The sequence below is a fragment of the Coenobita brevimanus genome, chromosome 38 (assembly GCF_032717465.1).
Source record: "Coenobita brevimanus isolate Jiangsu-jjx chromosome 38, ASM3271746v2, whole genome shotgun sequence".
NCBI classification, from domain to species: Eukaryota; Metazoa; Arthropoda; class Malacostraca; order Decapoda; family Coenobitidae; genus Coenobita; species Coenobita brevimanus.
In genome coordinates this window covers 22,248,756-22,262,682 of record NC_136991.1, presented here as the reverse complement: position 1 = coordinate 22,262,682, position 13,927 = coordinate 22,248,756, and the positions used below count along the sequence as shown (strand labels likewise).

Below are 13,927 nucleotides of genomic sequence, written 5' to 3'. Positions count from 1 at the left end.
ATGTTTGCAATGGGGACACTGTGTATCTGCGACTTTGAGCTTTAGTTTAACATATAGCCTTATCATGCCACATCACCTAGTCATGGAAGTATGGTACATGCGCTTGAGTGAATGTGTGTTCAGTACACTTGGTGTTTTTTTTTTTTTTTAATCTCTTCTGTCCTCTGAAATCAGCAACCATTCAGGGTGGATTTCAAATTTGAGAAAAAAAAAAGGTTTGGAGGAGCCAAATCTGGAGAGTAGGTGGCTGGGAGACAACAGTCATCTTCCTCTTCTTTCTGTCTGTGGGTGACTCTACACTGAGTAATAAGACAAATGGTTTCCTGTACACCAAGAAACCCTTTACTACGCGGGGTGGTGACCACATAACCAAATTATGGCACCTGGTGGTTTAGTGGGTAATTAATGCGCTCCAATTGGATTGTGCCTGCGCAGGTTTCTATCCAAGGGATGGTTGGGGTTTATTGCTCACATAATGCCAGTCAGGGATGAGTGTGGCTGGTCACTCTCATCTTAAATGTCAGGATCAACTTGCCTAGCCTTGGGCTCCTACACTCCTCAAGGGGCAACACAAGATTAGGTAATAAGTGAATAAATGAATGATTCATTGTGTCCTGTGTTTTAGTGGGTAATGGGGTTATGAAGGTGATGGTGATGATGATGATGATGATGATGATGATGATGATGATGATGATGATGATGATGATGACAATGATGATGTGGATAAAGAACAATTCACTTAGCAAGCACCAGCTTTAACGTTTCATTGATTTGGTTAACAGAGGGGAAAGATAATATGAACATAGAATTTGCAATACAGGAGACAGGGTTTAGAAGGAATGGATAGATACAAAGTTGGTGAGATTGTTACTAACAGGATCCCGTCACTTTACAGTACAGTATTAGAGATTATTAAGATTAATTGTGAACCTTTATCCTCACCCCTCAGCTTCTGGAGTACGGCTGCTTCTGGTCACCCACACTTAGGATAGACACAGATCAACTTGGGAGTGTTTTTTAAGTGTAGAGCTACAAAACTAATTCCATCCATCAGGAAACTGAGTTATTAGGATCACTTGAGAGTTCTGGGACTGTTTTAATTAGAAATTCAGCTCACTGAAGTTTTTAAACTGCTGAATGGGTTTGACAGTATCTGTACTGATCATAGAAAGTTGTTTTGAGTCAGCAAGAACTCAACATGCAACCATGTTTCGAAGCTTTTACACCCGCATATGTGAAAACCTTTCTCTAGTATGAGATCTGCTCCACCTAGAAGAGACCCCCATGGATGTTGTTTATAACATTACAATAGCGCAACTTAAAAAGCCTTGATAGGATCTTACACTAGAATGAGTGTGAATGGGATATGTATTCCTAAGCAAATATGAATTATCTCCATGATACGGACCACAATGCCTCTGAGAAACAGTAAAACCTCAGTATAACAAATTAATTGAGGCCCAAGCCATTCCAAAAGAAAAGCGAAATTCCGGTAAAAGCTACATCCAGGCTTCTTCCTGTTAACCTGGAGTTTTTCCAATATATCAGACATTAGTCCAGATTGCACCAGCGGTTTTTAAACTGTTTTCACCACCAATGCAGTACTGTACACCAGGGTCCCGATTAGCACGTGATCAAATACTGCAATTCCCAAATAGTGTGAGCTGTCTCTTAATATCCACAACGTCTCAAATTAACAATGCTGATGAAGCCACCTCAGCAGATGTGATCACTGCAGTATCTGTCGAGGATGCATTACAGGAGGTGGGACAAGAGGAGGTTACACTGATGCCACAACACCAGAAACACCAGGAGACCTCTACATAATGCAGATCAGCTGAATGTTGGCTTCTGTAGACTCCTTAACCCTTTGGCTGCAGCTCAGTGAGGAGAAATGGGGAAATAATGATGTGTTTTCAACTCATGATTTATCCCACTTGTCCTTAATCTTAAGAGCTATTATTCTTGTCAGACAAACTTCAGTTTTTCCCTATCTTTTGCAACGAACTGTATGTCCGTATGCACTCCAACCCTGGGGAACAATTTGAGAGAATACAAGGTGTGTTTTGATTGTCTGATGCTGGAAAGACCTCAGTGAGGTGGATATTTCTACCAAACCACAAGACTTTTTTCCATACAAATTAGGATTACTGCCACATTACCTCATCACAAAAATAATAATAATAATAATAATAATAATAAATAAAACAAAAAATACTTCTAGCCAGTCTCATATGGTTTTATTACAATAATCCAGTGTTTACGCTAGACTTTAGTGAAACTAGCGATAAGAGGAAGATCATTACAAACTTTATAAAACTTCATGAATGACCTTTATTACCACTTACTTTTATAAGGTAAGGGAATGTAAGAAAATGTTCTGGAAAGAGGTAAAGAGAGTGAGACGGGGTGGCAGTGAAGTTAGTAGGGGAGTGAAAGATAAAAATGGTAGATTACTAGTTGAGAAGGGAGAAAAAGTGAGCAGATGGAGAGAACACTTTAACGAATTGTTGAACATAGAGAATGAAAGTAATGTGAGTATAAGTGACTGGGGAATGGCTGGGAGAAAGAGGGAGGTGAGAAGACAAGAAGAAATCAGGAGGATGGAAGTTATGGAAGCAATGAAGAAAGTCAAAATGGGGAAAGCCCCAGGAATTGATGGAGTGTGTGGTGAAATGCTGAAGCATGGGGGAGAGATAGTAGTAAAATGGATGCGGAAGATGTACAGATTGACCTGGGAGGAAGTTAAAGTCCCATATGATTGGAAGTCAGGTATAATTATTCCCTTATACAGAGGGAAAGGGGAAAAAGAAGTGTGTGGTAATCATAGGGGCATTTGTCTTCTCAGTGTAGTAGGAAAAGTACAGTATATGGTAGGATACTTATTGACAGAGTTAGAGAAAGAACAGAGGATTTAGTTGGAGAAGAACAGGAAGCCTTGAGGAAGGGAAGAGGTTGTGTAGATCAGATAGTCATTCTTAGGTCTTTAGAGGAAAAGTGTCCAGAGAAGGGAAATGAGTTGTATGCTGCCCTCATGGATTTGGAGAAAGCATATGACAGGGTGGATAGACAAGGATTGTGGAAAGTATTAAGAATATATGGAGTAGATGGGAAGTTGTTGAATGCTGTGAAGAGTATGTATGATGGTGCTAAGGCTGCAGTGTGTGTGGATAGTGAACTGAGTGAGTTTTTCTGTTCAAAGGTTAGGTTGAAACAGGGATGTGTCATGTCACCATGGTTGTTCAATCTGTATCTGGATTGGGTCATAAAAGACATACAAGGTAGGGCAATGGATGTTGGAGTGGCCCTAATGAGAGAGGCCATTGTTTGGAAACTCCCTGTACTGTTGTTTGCAGATGATACTGTGTTGTTATGTGAAGACGAAGGGGAGCTGCAAGGCTTGGTGGATGAGATTGGGAGAGTGTGTAAGAAACGGAATTTAAAGGTGAATATAGAGAAGAGTAAAGTTATGGTCTTCGAGAGAGGTGAAGCCAGTGATGTACAGTGAGATTGGATGATGAGGAAATGGAAAATGTGAGTACGTTTAAGTACTTGGGTAGTGTGGTGGGTAAGGATGGAAGTTTGGTGGGTGAAGTGCTTGAAAGGGTACAAGAAGGAAGAAAGGTTGCTGGTTCCTTGAAGGCAGTGATAAGAAACAGGGAAGTGAGCATGGAAGTGAAAAAGTTATTACATGACAGTACAGTGATACCAACTCTGATGTATGGAAGTGAAGCTTGGACGTTGTTGAAGGGACACAGGTCAAGAGTGAGAGCAGTGGAAATGAGTTATTTGAGAGGAGTCTGTCTCTCCATGTGACTACATGGAGAGACAGACTGACCAATGAGGAGGTGAAGGAGCGTTGTGTTGTGGATGTGGATCTGATAGGAAGCATTAGGAGAAACTCATTGAGGTGATTTGGTCATGTGGAGAGGATGGAGAATGAGAGACTGATGAGGAGAGTGTATGTGAGTGAGGTGGAAGGGGAGAGAGGGAGGAGAAAGCCAAGGATGAGATGGAGGGATGGAATGGAGAGGTATATGAGAGAGGGGGGTGTGAATTGGGAGGAGGACAGTGAAATGGCGGGGGACAGGGTGACGTGGAGGTGATTTGTTTGTGGCCACCCTGTATACAGGACTAAGTCATCTGACAATAGATAGAGAGATAGACTTTTATAAAACTTATTGATATAATATCATGAGTTATTTAATAGAATAGCTACACAGTTTGCAACCGTAAAAATGTTTGCTTGCTAATGCGCTAAGCATAAGACTTCTTTGATTATAGCAAAAATATCTTTAAATCATTTGTATTTTATCACAGTAATTCACAATATAACATAAAATAACACTGTCAGCCACTCTAGTATGATTTTAGTGAGATTTGTGTGCGTATTGCTTCATATTATTTACGAGAGAGAGAGAGGGAGGGGGGGGGAGGAGGGCAGCAAACCAGTTTAGACCAGCTCATCGAGGGGTAGGAGAGAGAGAGAGCAAGAGAGAGAGAGAGAGTGAGAGAGAGAGAGAGGGGGGGGGCAGCAAATCGGTTTAGACCAGCTCATCGAGGGTGTGTACACGTGTGAGTGTATGTATGTTGTACGTTCAGTATATTATTATTTAGTACTAAGGTAATTGTCAATGTTTAAAAGTTTAACTCCTAAAGTTGGAGTTGCTCATCCACCAAATGAGTTTTTCCCCATAAGTTATGTGTTTCATTTAGTGCGATATCAAATAGCACGCGCTTGCACATCCACCATAAAGGCGCGTTAATTGGGACCAAGGTGTACATTCACTACAATAATCAAATGGTATAATATGTATAATAATACTTTACTGTACAGTAATAAACATGTCTCTTATTTACCTTATTGTGGTGAACATATCTGAAGTGGTCAGGCAGTCCGGACTGCTTCTGGCTATATCGGACTTTATCCAATATATAAGAATTCAGTCTGGTAGCTCCTTGATTCCAATAAAAATGAATTCTGGTCTATTGATGTCAATTATACCGAGGCTTCACTGTGCTAACTTTTTCTTGTAACTGTATACAGTACATACCTTCCAGTGTCTTCACTTCATTTTTAAACATAATACTAAACCCATTATTCTCACCAGGTGTCTGGAACCCTGCGTGTAAATGGTGCAGCACTCCTGACCCTCACCTATGATCCCCTTTCATCCTCCGAGGCCTTGCTGTTTGTGTCGGGTCAGAAGCTGGTTAACATCACATATGACCAAGAGGGACGACCTGTGCACTGGGTTCCTGTTGCCCCTTTAGTGCCCAGCAATGTGACTTATGACCACTGGGGACATATCACACTGTGGCAGCGTGGCAACCTTTCAGAACAATATAACTATGACAGCCTTCTACGTCTTGAGAGTGTTGTGTACGCAGATGGTGCCAGAGTTAACTACGACTATAGGGAAAAGTACTCAAAGGTGTGCTACCACAATTCTGTATATAATAATTGACTTTTATGTGGATACACTTTGGATGAACTTAAACTGAAATTTGTCAAGTGATTATTAGTGGTAGGTAGGGGTACCCATCATCCACCCTCGTAGTGTAGCGGTACTCTATTTTAGGGTAGCTCTACATTGAGCTAGCTAAATGATTTCCTGTAAACCAGGAAATCATTTACAACGCTGGGTGGTGACCTCATAACCAGCAAACACGTGTTCCCTATGTGACAGCAAATGGGTTAATGGAGGTTTAGTGCCCCTTCCTGGAAAACAACTAACTAAAAATATGAACAAAAAGCCTCGGACCAGGACTGACCAACAGATGACAACTAAGGACTGAACAAAGAACGTGGTATGGATTGCGAAATGGAATGTAAGGGGTGCGAATGATGAGGTGAAAGACAGAGATTGTCTAGGTGCTTGAGGATGCAGAAGTGGATGTATGTGGAATAACTGAGACAAAATGGAAAGGTGAGACTGTGAGAGAATGGGAGTATGGATGGGGTATATGCGCAGGAGTAGGTGAGAATGAGAGAGCAAAACAAGGAGTGTGTCTTTTTATGTGCAAGAGATGGAAGGAGAATGTAAGAGAGTATGGATCCATTGGCTCAAGGATTGTGGATACAAAAACCCACACTGGCAGACGAAAAAAGATGTATTCCAAACAGTTTCGGCGACAGCTGTCGCCGAAACTGTTTGGAATACATCTTTTTTCGTCTGCCAGTGTGGGTTTTTGTATCCTATTTCATTGTCACGATAGTGTGACTCTTCAGCCCTCAAGGATTGTGTTGGTAAGATTGAAAGTTGGACTACAAATGCAAGCAATTGTGTGTGTGTGTATACGCTAACACAAGATCGTAAAAGTAGACTGAAAGAAGAGTTCTGGACAGATGTGGAAGCGTGCATGGTAAAGTTTGAGAGGAATGAGAGAGTGTTTTTGATTGGAGATATGAGTGGAAAAGTAGGGAATGTGAAGGTGGATGGAGTAGTTGGTGAGTGAGCTGTGCCTGCAGAAGTGAATGAAAATGGCAGTGCTCAAGTGGACATTTGTGCCGAGAGGGGGTTGGTGATAGCAAAAACCCTCTTTAGACACAAAATGATCCACAGGTGTATGTGGCAAGTAATGAGAAGGGAGGATGGTGAACTGAATGAAAGGAAGGCAACGAATGATTATCAGTGTGTGGATGACAGAATGAAAAGGTGTCTAGTGAAAACAAGAGCATACAGAGGTTGGGGGAGTGGACTTTCTGACCACCAAATGGTGGTGTGAAAGTCAAGGTTCAAATGAAATGGAGGAGGAGGAGGAGAAGGGAAGGACAGGAGGAAGCAGTTCATACAAGGAGGGTAGAAAGGTTGCAAGAGGATGGAAAAAAGGCAGAATATAAGAGAGAAGTGGAGGAACTATGGGTAAATATGATTTGGAGCAGATGTGGGACATGGAAGGTGTGTACAAGACATTCACAGAAGAAATCTGTGCAGCATGTGAGGTGGTGTGTGGGGTGAAAAGAAGACGAAAGTGAGTGCAGGGAACAGCATGATGGAATGAAGAGGTGAGACAGGCTGTGGTGCAAAAGAAGGAAGCATATAGTGAGTGGATGAGAAACAGGGGGATGGAGGAAATTGAGACACAGAAGACAGAGTTAAATGTAGAGAGGAAGAGAGGTTGAAAAGATTAGTAAGAGAGAGTAAGAAGAGAGTGGATGAGGAATTTGGAAGGAATTTGAGGGTATAGTGGGGGGAATGTAAGAAAATGTTCTGGAAAAAAGTAAAGAGAGTTAGACAGGGTAATAAAGAAGCAAGTCGGGGGGGGAGTGAAAAGATAAAAATGGTAAATTGCTAGTGGAGAAGGGAGAAAAAATGAGCGTATCGAGAGAACACCTTAAGGAATTGTTGAACTTAGAGAATGAAAGTAACGTGAGTATAAGTGGCTGGGGAATGGCTGGGAGGAAAAGGGAGGCAAGAAGATAGGAAGAAATCAGTAGGATGGAAATAGTGGAAGCAGAGAAGAAAGTTAAAATGGGAAAAACTCCAAGAATTGTTGGAATGTGTGGTGAAATGCTGAAGCATGGGGGAGAGATAGTAGTAGAATGAATATGGAAGATGTGCAGATTGGCCTAGGAAGAAGGTAGAGTCCCAGTGATTGGAAGTCAGGTATAATTATTCCCCTGTATATACACAGGAAAAGGGTAGATAGAAGTGTGTGGTAATCATAGGTGCATTTGTCTTCTTAGTGCAATAGGAAAAGTATATGGCGGAATACTTATTGACAGAGTTAGATAAATAACAGAGAAATTAATTGGATAAGAACAGAGAGGTTTTAGAAAGGGAAGAGAATACTTATTGACAGAGTTAGATAAATAACAGAGAAGTTAATTGGATAAGAACAGGGAGGTTTTAGAAAGGGAAGAGGTTGTGTAGATCAGCTATTCATTCTTAGGTCTTTATTGGAAAAGTTTGTAGAGAAGGGAACAAAGTTGACTGCGGCCTTCATGGATTTGGAGAAGGCATATAACAGGGTGGATGGACAAAGATTGTGGAAAGTATTAAAGATATATGGAATAAATGGGAAGTTGTTGAATACCATGAAGTGTATGTATGAAGGTGCTAGGCTGCAGTGTGTGTGGATGGTGAACTGAGTGAATTTTTCCATCATAATGTTGGATTGAATCAAGGTGTGTCATGTCTCCATGGTTGTTCAATCTGTATATGGATGGGGTTATAAAAGAGATACAAGGTTGGAGAATGGATGTTGGAGTGACCCTATTAACAGAGGGGAGTGTTTGGAAACTCCCTGTATTGATGTTTGCGGATGATACTGTGTTGTTGAGTGAAGACGAAGTGGAGCTGCAAGGCTTGGTGAATGAGTTTAGGAGAGTGTGTAAGAAGCGGAATCTAAATTGAATGTAGGGAAGAGTAAAGTTATGGTCTGTGAGAGAAGTGAAGTCACTGAATGTACTGTGAGAATGGATGAAAAGGAAATGGTAAATGTGAGTGAGTTTAAGTACTTGGGTAGTGTGATGAGTAAAGATGGAAGTTTAGAAGATGAAGTGCTTGAAAGGGTACAACAGGGAAGAAAAGTTGCTGGTTCTTTGAAAGCAGAGATAAAGAGCAGGGAAGTGAGCGTGGAAGTAAAAAAGTTACTACATGACAATATTGTGATACCAACTCTAACATATGGAAGTGAAGCTTGGAACTTGTTGGAAGGACACAAATCAAGAGTGAGAGCAGTGGAAATTAATTATTTGAGAGGAGCATGTGAAGTTACATTGAGAGACAGACTGTCAAATGAGGAAGTGAAGGAGCACTGTGTGTGGATGTGGATGTGATAGAAAGTGTTAGAAGAAATACACTGAAGTGGTTTGGCCATGTGGTGAGGATGGGGAGAGAGAGATTAACAAGGAAGGTGTATGCGAGTGAGGTGGAGGGAGGGAGAGGGAGGAGGAGGCTGAGGATGACATAAAGGGATGGCGTGGAGAGGTATATGAGAGAGTGGGTTGTGAGCTGGGAGCAAGGCAAAGAAGTGGCATTGGGCAGGGCGAGGTGGAGGCGATTTGTTTGTGGCCACCCTTTATGGGATTGAGGCATCTGGCAATAGATAGATAGATATTATTAGAGGGATGGTCATTGTTTGTGTCCTACCTTCTTGGCGGCAGGGAAGAAAGAACACTACCCATATCTTCCTTGCATGTCGTGAAAGATATTGAAAGAAGCAGGGGCTGTGGCTGACAGTCCCATCTCTTTTTGTATAATCAGAGACATGGTGACCTACCTTGCAGTTGTATTGTAGGCACCCTCTTTTTATCAGTAGCACAAGAGAAGGTGAGAATGTTCTCGGAACTTTTGTTCTCATGTGTTTGATGAACAGATATATTTGCTGTGGATCCTCCATTTTCATTTAAGTCTGAATGATTTAAACGATAATAAAAATTGCTATTATTTAAGTGGTACAGATAGCTTCATGGAATGTAAGGGGTGCAAATGATGAGGTAAAAGAAAGAGAGATTTTCCAGGTGCTTGAGGGTGCCAAAGTGGATGTATGTGGATTAACTGAAACTAGAGAGGAAAGAGTGAGAGAATGGGAGAATGGATGGGGTATATGCATGGGAGTAGGTGAGAATGAGAGGGCAAAAGAAGGAGTGTGTATTATTGAAACAGATTGAAGGAGAATATAAGGGAGTATGGATCAGTTGGCTCAAGGATTGTGTGGGTAAGATTGAAAGTTGGATTACAAATGTGGGTGACTGTGTGCGTGTATGTTCAAACACAAGATCATGCAAGCAGAATGAGAGAAGAGTTCTGGACAAATGTGGAAGCGTGCGTGGAAAAGTTTGAAAGGAATGAGAGAGTGTTTTTTATTGGAGAAATGAATGGAAAAATAGGGAATGGGAAGGTGGATGGAGTAGTTGGTGAGTGAGGCATGCCTGCAGAGATGAATGACAATGACAGTCCTTTGTGGACATTTGTTCCAGGAGGGGCTGGTGATAGCTAATACCCTCTTCAGGCACAAAATGATCCACAGGTATACATGGCGAGTGATGAGAGGGGTGGGAGGTGCACTGAGTGAACAGAAGGCAATGATTGATTATGTGTGTGTGGATGAAAGGATGAGGTGTGTAATGGATGCAAGAGTGTATAGAGGTTGAGAGAGTGGGCTTTCGGACCACCACTTGGTGGTGGTCAGAATTAAAGTCCAAACAAAATGGAGAAATAGAAGAAAGGAAGGACAGGAGGAAGTAGTGCATACAAGGAGAGTGAAAAAGATACAAGAGGATGGAAAAAAGGCAGAGTATAAGAGGGAAGTGGAGAAGTGATTGAGTTAATATAGATTGGAGCAGATGGGGGACGTGGAATGTGTGTGCAAGATATTCATAGAAGAAATCTGTGCAGCATGTGAGGCGGTGTGTGGGGTGAAGAGAAGACGAAAGGCGGTGCAGGGAACAGCATGGTGGAATGAAGAGGTGAGAGAGGCTGTGGCACAAAGAAGAAAGCATATAGTGAGTGGATGAGAAACAGGGGTGTGGAAGAAATTGTGAGATGGAAAAGAGAGTTATATGTAGAGAGGAAGGGAGAGGTGAAAAGAGTGAGTAAGAAGAGAGTGGATGAGGAATTTGGATGGAACTTGAGTGTAAAGTAGGGGGAATGTAAGAAAATGTTCTGGAAAGAGGTAAAGAGAGTTAGACAGGGTGCCAAAGAAGTTAGTTGGGGAGTGAAAGATATAAATGATAGATTACTATTGGAGAAGGGAGAAAAATTGAGCAGAGGGAGAGACGAATTTAAGAAATTGCTGAATACAGAGAATGAAACTAATGTAAGTATTAGTGGCGGGGGAATGGCTGGGTGAAGGAGGGATGTGAGAAGAGAGGAAGAAATCAGTAGGATGGAAGTTGTGAAAGCAATGAAGAAAGTTAAAATGGGGAGAGCCTTAGGAATTGATGGAGTGTGTGGTGTAATGTTGAAACATGGGGGAGAGATAGTAGTATAATGGATGTGGAAGATGTGCAGATTGGCCTGGGAGGAAGGTAGAGTCTCAGAGGATTGGAAGTCAGGTATAATTATTCCCCTGTACAAAGGAAAAGGGGAAAAAGAAGTGTAATATGAAAAGTATATGGTAAGATTCTTACTGTCTGAATTAGGGAAATAACAGAGGAATTAGTTGAAGAGCAGGGAGGTTTTAGGAAGGGAAGAGGTTGTATAGGTCAGATATACATTCTTAGATCTTTAGTGGAAAAGTTTCTAAGGAAGGGAAATAAGTTGTATGCGACCTTAATGGATTTGGAGAAAGCACATGACAGGGTGGATGAACAAGGATTGTGGAAAGTATTAAGAATAATTGGAGTAGATGGGAAGTTGTTGAAGGCTGTGGAGAGTGTGTATGATGGTGCTAAGGCTGCAGTGCATGTGGATAGTGAACTGAGTGAATTTTTTATTTGAAGGTTGGGTTGAAACAAGGATGTTTCATGTCTCTGTGGTTGTTCAGTCTGTATATGGATGGGGTTATAAAAGAGATACAAGGTAGGGCAGTGGATGTTGGAGCGGCCCTAGTGAGAGAGGGCAGCGTTTGGAAACTCCCTGTACTGTTGTTTGCAGATGATACTGTGTTGTTAAGTGAAGACAAAGGGGAGCTGCAAGGATTTGGTGGATGAATCCGGGAGAGTGTGTAAGAAATGGAATCTAAAGGTGAATGTAGGGAAGAGTAAAGTTATGATCTTCGAGAGAAGTGAAGTCAGTGAATATACAGTGAGGCTGGATTAGGAGGAAATGGAAAATGTGAGTGTGTTTGTGTTTAAGTACTTGGGTTGTGTGATGAGTAAGGATGGAAGTTTAGAAGGTGAAGTGCTTGATAGCGTGCAACAGGGAAGAAAAGTTGCTGGTTCCTTGAAAGCAGTGATAAGAAACAGGAACGTGAGCATGAAAGTGAAAAAGCTATTTTATGACAGTATTGTGATACCAGCTCTAACATACGGAAGTGAAGCTTGGACCTTGTTGGAGGGACAGATAGTCAAGAGTGAGAGCAGTGGAAATGAGTTATTTAAGAGGAGCCCATGGAGTCACATGGAGAGATGGACTGACAAATGAGGAAGTAAAGGAGCAATTTTTTTTTTTTTTTTTAAGGAAGAAGGAACGAAGGGTCACGAGCGTGCAGTAACTGTTCCTTCCAGGAGAAAAACAATATACAAGAGAGAGCCTAATTCAAGGTCCGATCATTTCGAGATGCCTGGACACATTGCGTTTGAAAGACTGAAGATCATAGCTAGCAGGAAATATAGACAGAGGGAGACAGTTCCAGAGTTGACCTGTTGCACAAATGAAGGACTGGGAGTAATGGTTAACTCTTGCATTAGAGAGTTGGACAGAAAAGGAATGAGAGTTTGCTGGTAGTCGGCTCCTACGTGCTCGTGGTAGAGGAGGAGGAATGCAAGCAGACAGTTGAGAGGAGCAGTGACCATTGAAGTAGCAATAGAAAAGAGATAAAGATGCAACAGTGTGGTGAAGAGACAGAGGTTGAAGGGAGCCAGTAAGAGGAGGGGAGTTAATGAGACAAAAAGCCTTTGAATCCACCCTATTGAGAAGAGCTGTATGTGGGGAGCCTTCCCACACATGGTTGTGGATGTGATACGAAACGTCATGAGAAACACATTGAGGTGGTTTGGACATGTGGAGAGGATGGAGAGTGAGAGACTGGCGAGGACAGTGTATATGAGTGAGGTGGAGGGGGAGAGAGGGAGGGGGAGGCCAAGGATGAGATGAAGGGATGGAGTGGTGAGGTAATTGAGAGAGGGGTGTGTGAGCTGGGAGCAGGGCAATGAAATGGCAGGGGACAGGGCGACGTGGAGGCGATTTGTTTGTGGTCCCCCGTATGGGGTTAAGGCATTTGGCAATAGATAAAGATAGATAGATTTAAGTGGATGCTTGGCCATAAAGGCGATGCTCTTACATTAAAGTATTCTAATGAGTGATAGTACCCTATATTTCAGCACCCAGAGTTGTGGTAGTAATCATGTTTATTAACATTGCTCTGAGAAAAATGAATATTAGGGAAATTAGAGGGTACCAAAGTGTAATTAGAGGGTATTCATTGTATTCATCAGTATCGTATTAGTTCTCATCTTGGAAGTTAACAGATAATGAGATGTTCCTGTATAAATTTTAACTTGCAACTTTTTTCCCCATTCCCAGCCAGAGAAGGTAACACATCCTAGTGGCAGGTCATATGGTCTTGTGTATGACGCTGCAGGGTCACTGAGGCAAGTGGTTACTCCCCGAGGCTCTGCCTACACCCTTCACCTGACAACTTCTCTCAGCTTCTACAGACTTCGCCTTGCACTCCCCTTGGATAGTATAGCTCTCCAGGTAGGTGTATGACACTATGAAAAACAGCATTTGCTTTTTACTTTGCAGCATTAGATTGCCACGCTTTTAATAGTAAGTGATGAGAAATTACCAATGACGTGTTTCAGATATGATTTATTCGTATGATGCCATGCTTCTTGCTGATAGTGAAAATAATCTCTGTAGATTTTGTTCAGAGAATTGTAAATGTCAGTAAATGTAGATAAGAATAAAGTGATACTTTTCAGAGAGAACATTACTCACAGTACACGTGAATGGAGTGAAACTATGATTGAGGGATGCATTCGGTGCCTCGGTTTAGTAACTAACCCTATCAGGTTTCTGGGCCGGACAGATGATGTCTGTGCTAAAGTCAGCCGCTCTCACACTGACCCACAAGTTCGTGCCGCGATATTTTTCTTCTATTGCTCAGTGTAAATACACTTTTCATGATAGAATGTTGGTTTTGGGGTCATTTTAAAGCTAAATAGTTGTACTTTATCATAGTATGCTCAAAAAGGGAAAACAAAGAAAATGAACAGTTAAAATGACAAGTTGAAGTTAGGCGAAAGTCAAAAATTTTATACCTCTGTAGAAAAATATTTGGCAAAAAAAACTATTAAATATATCTAAATTTG

The 13,927-nt window shown here is 41.7% G+C and overlaps 1 protein-coding gene across 1 annotated transcript in view; it reads left to right on the top strand.

The window, feature by feature from the left end:
- The window catches only part of LOC145396553 (teneurin-m-like), a 1,418,848-nt gene that overhangs the window by 1,291,096 nt on the left and 113,825 nt on the right, over positions 1–13,927 (top strand). The window contains exons 37-39 of the mRNA XM_080269929.1: positions 5,112–5,425; positions 9,457–9,469; positions 13,137–13,310. Coding sequence (XP_080126055.1) covers positions 5,112–5,425; positions 9,457–9,469; positions 13,137–13,310 — 501 coding nt within the window. The remainder of the gene's footprint in view (positions 1–5,111; positions 5,426–9,456; positions 9,470–13,136; positions 13,311–13,927) is intronic.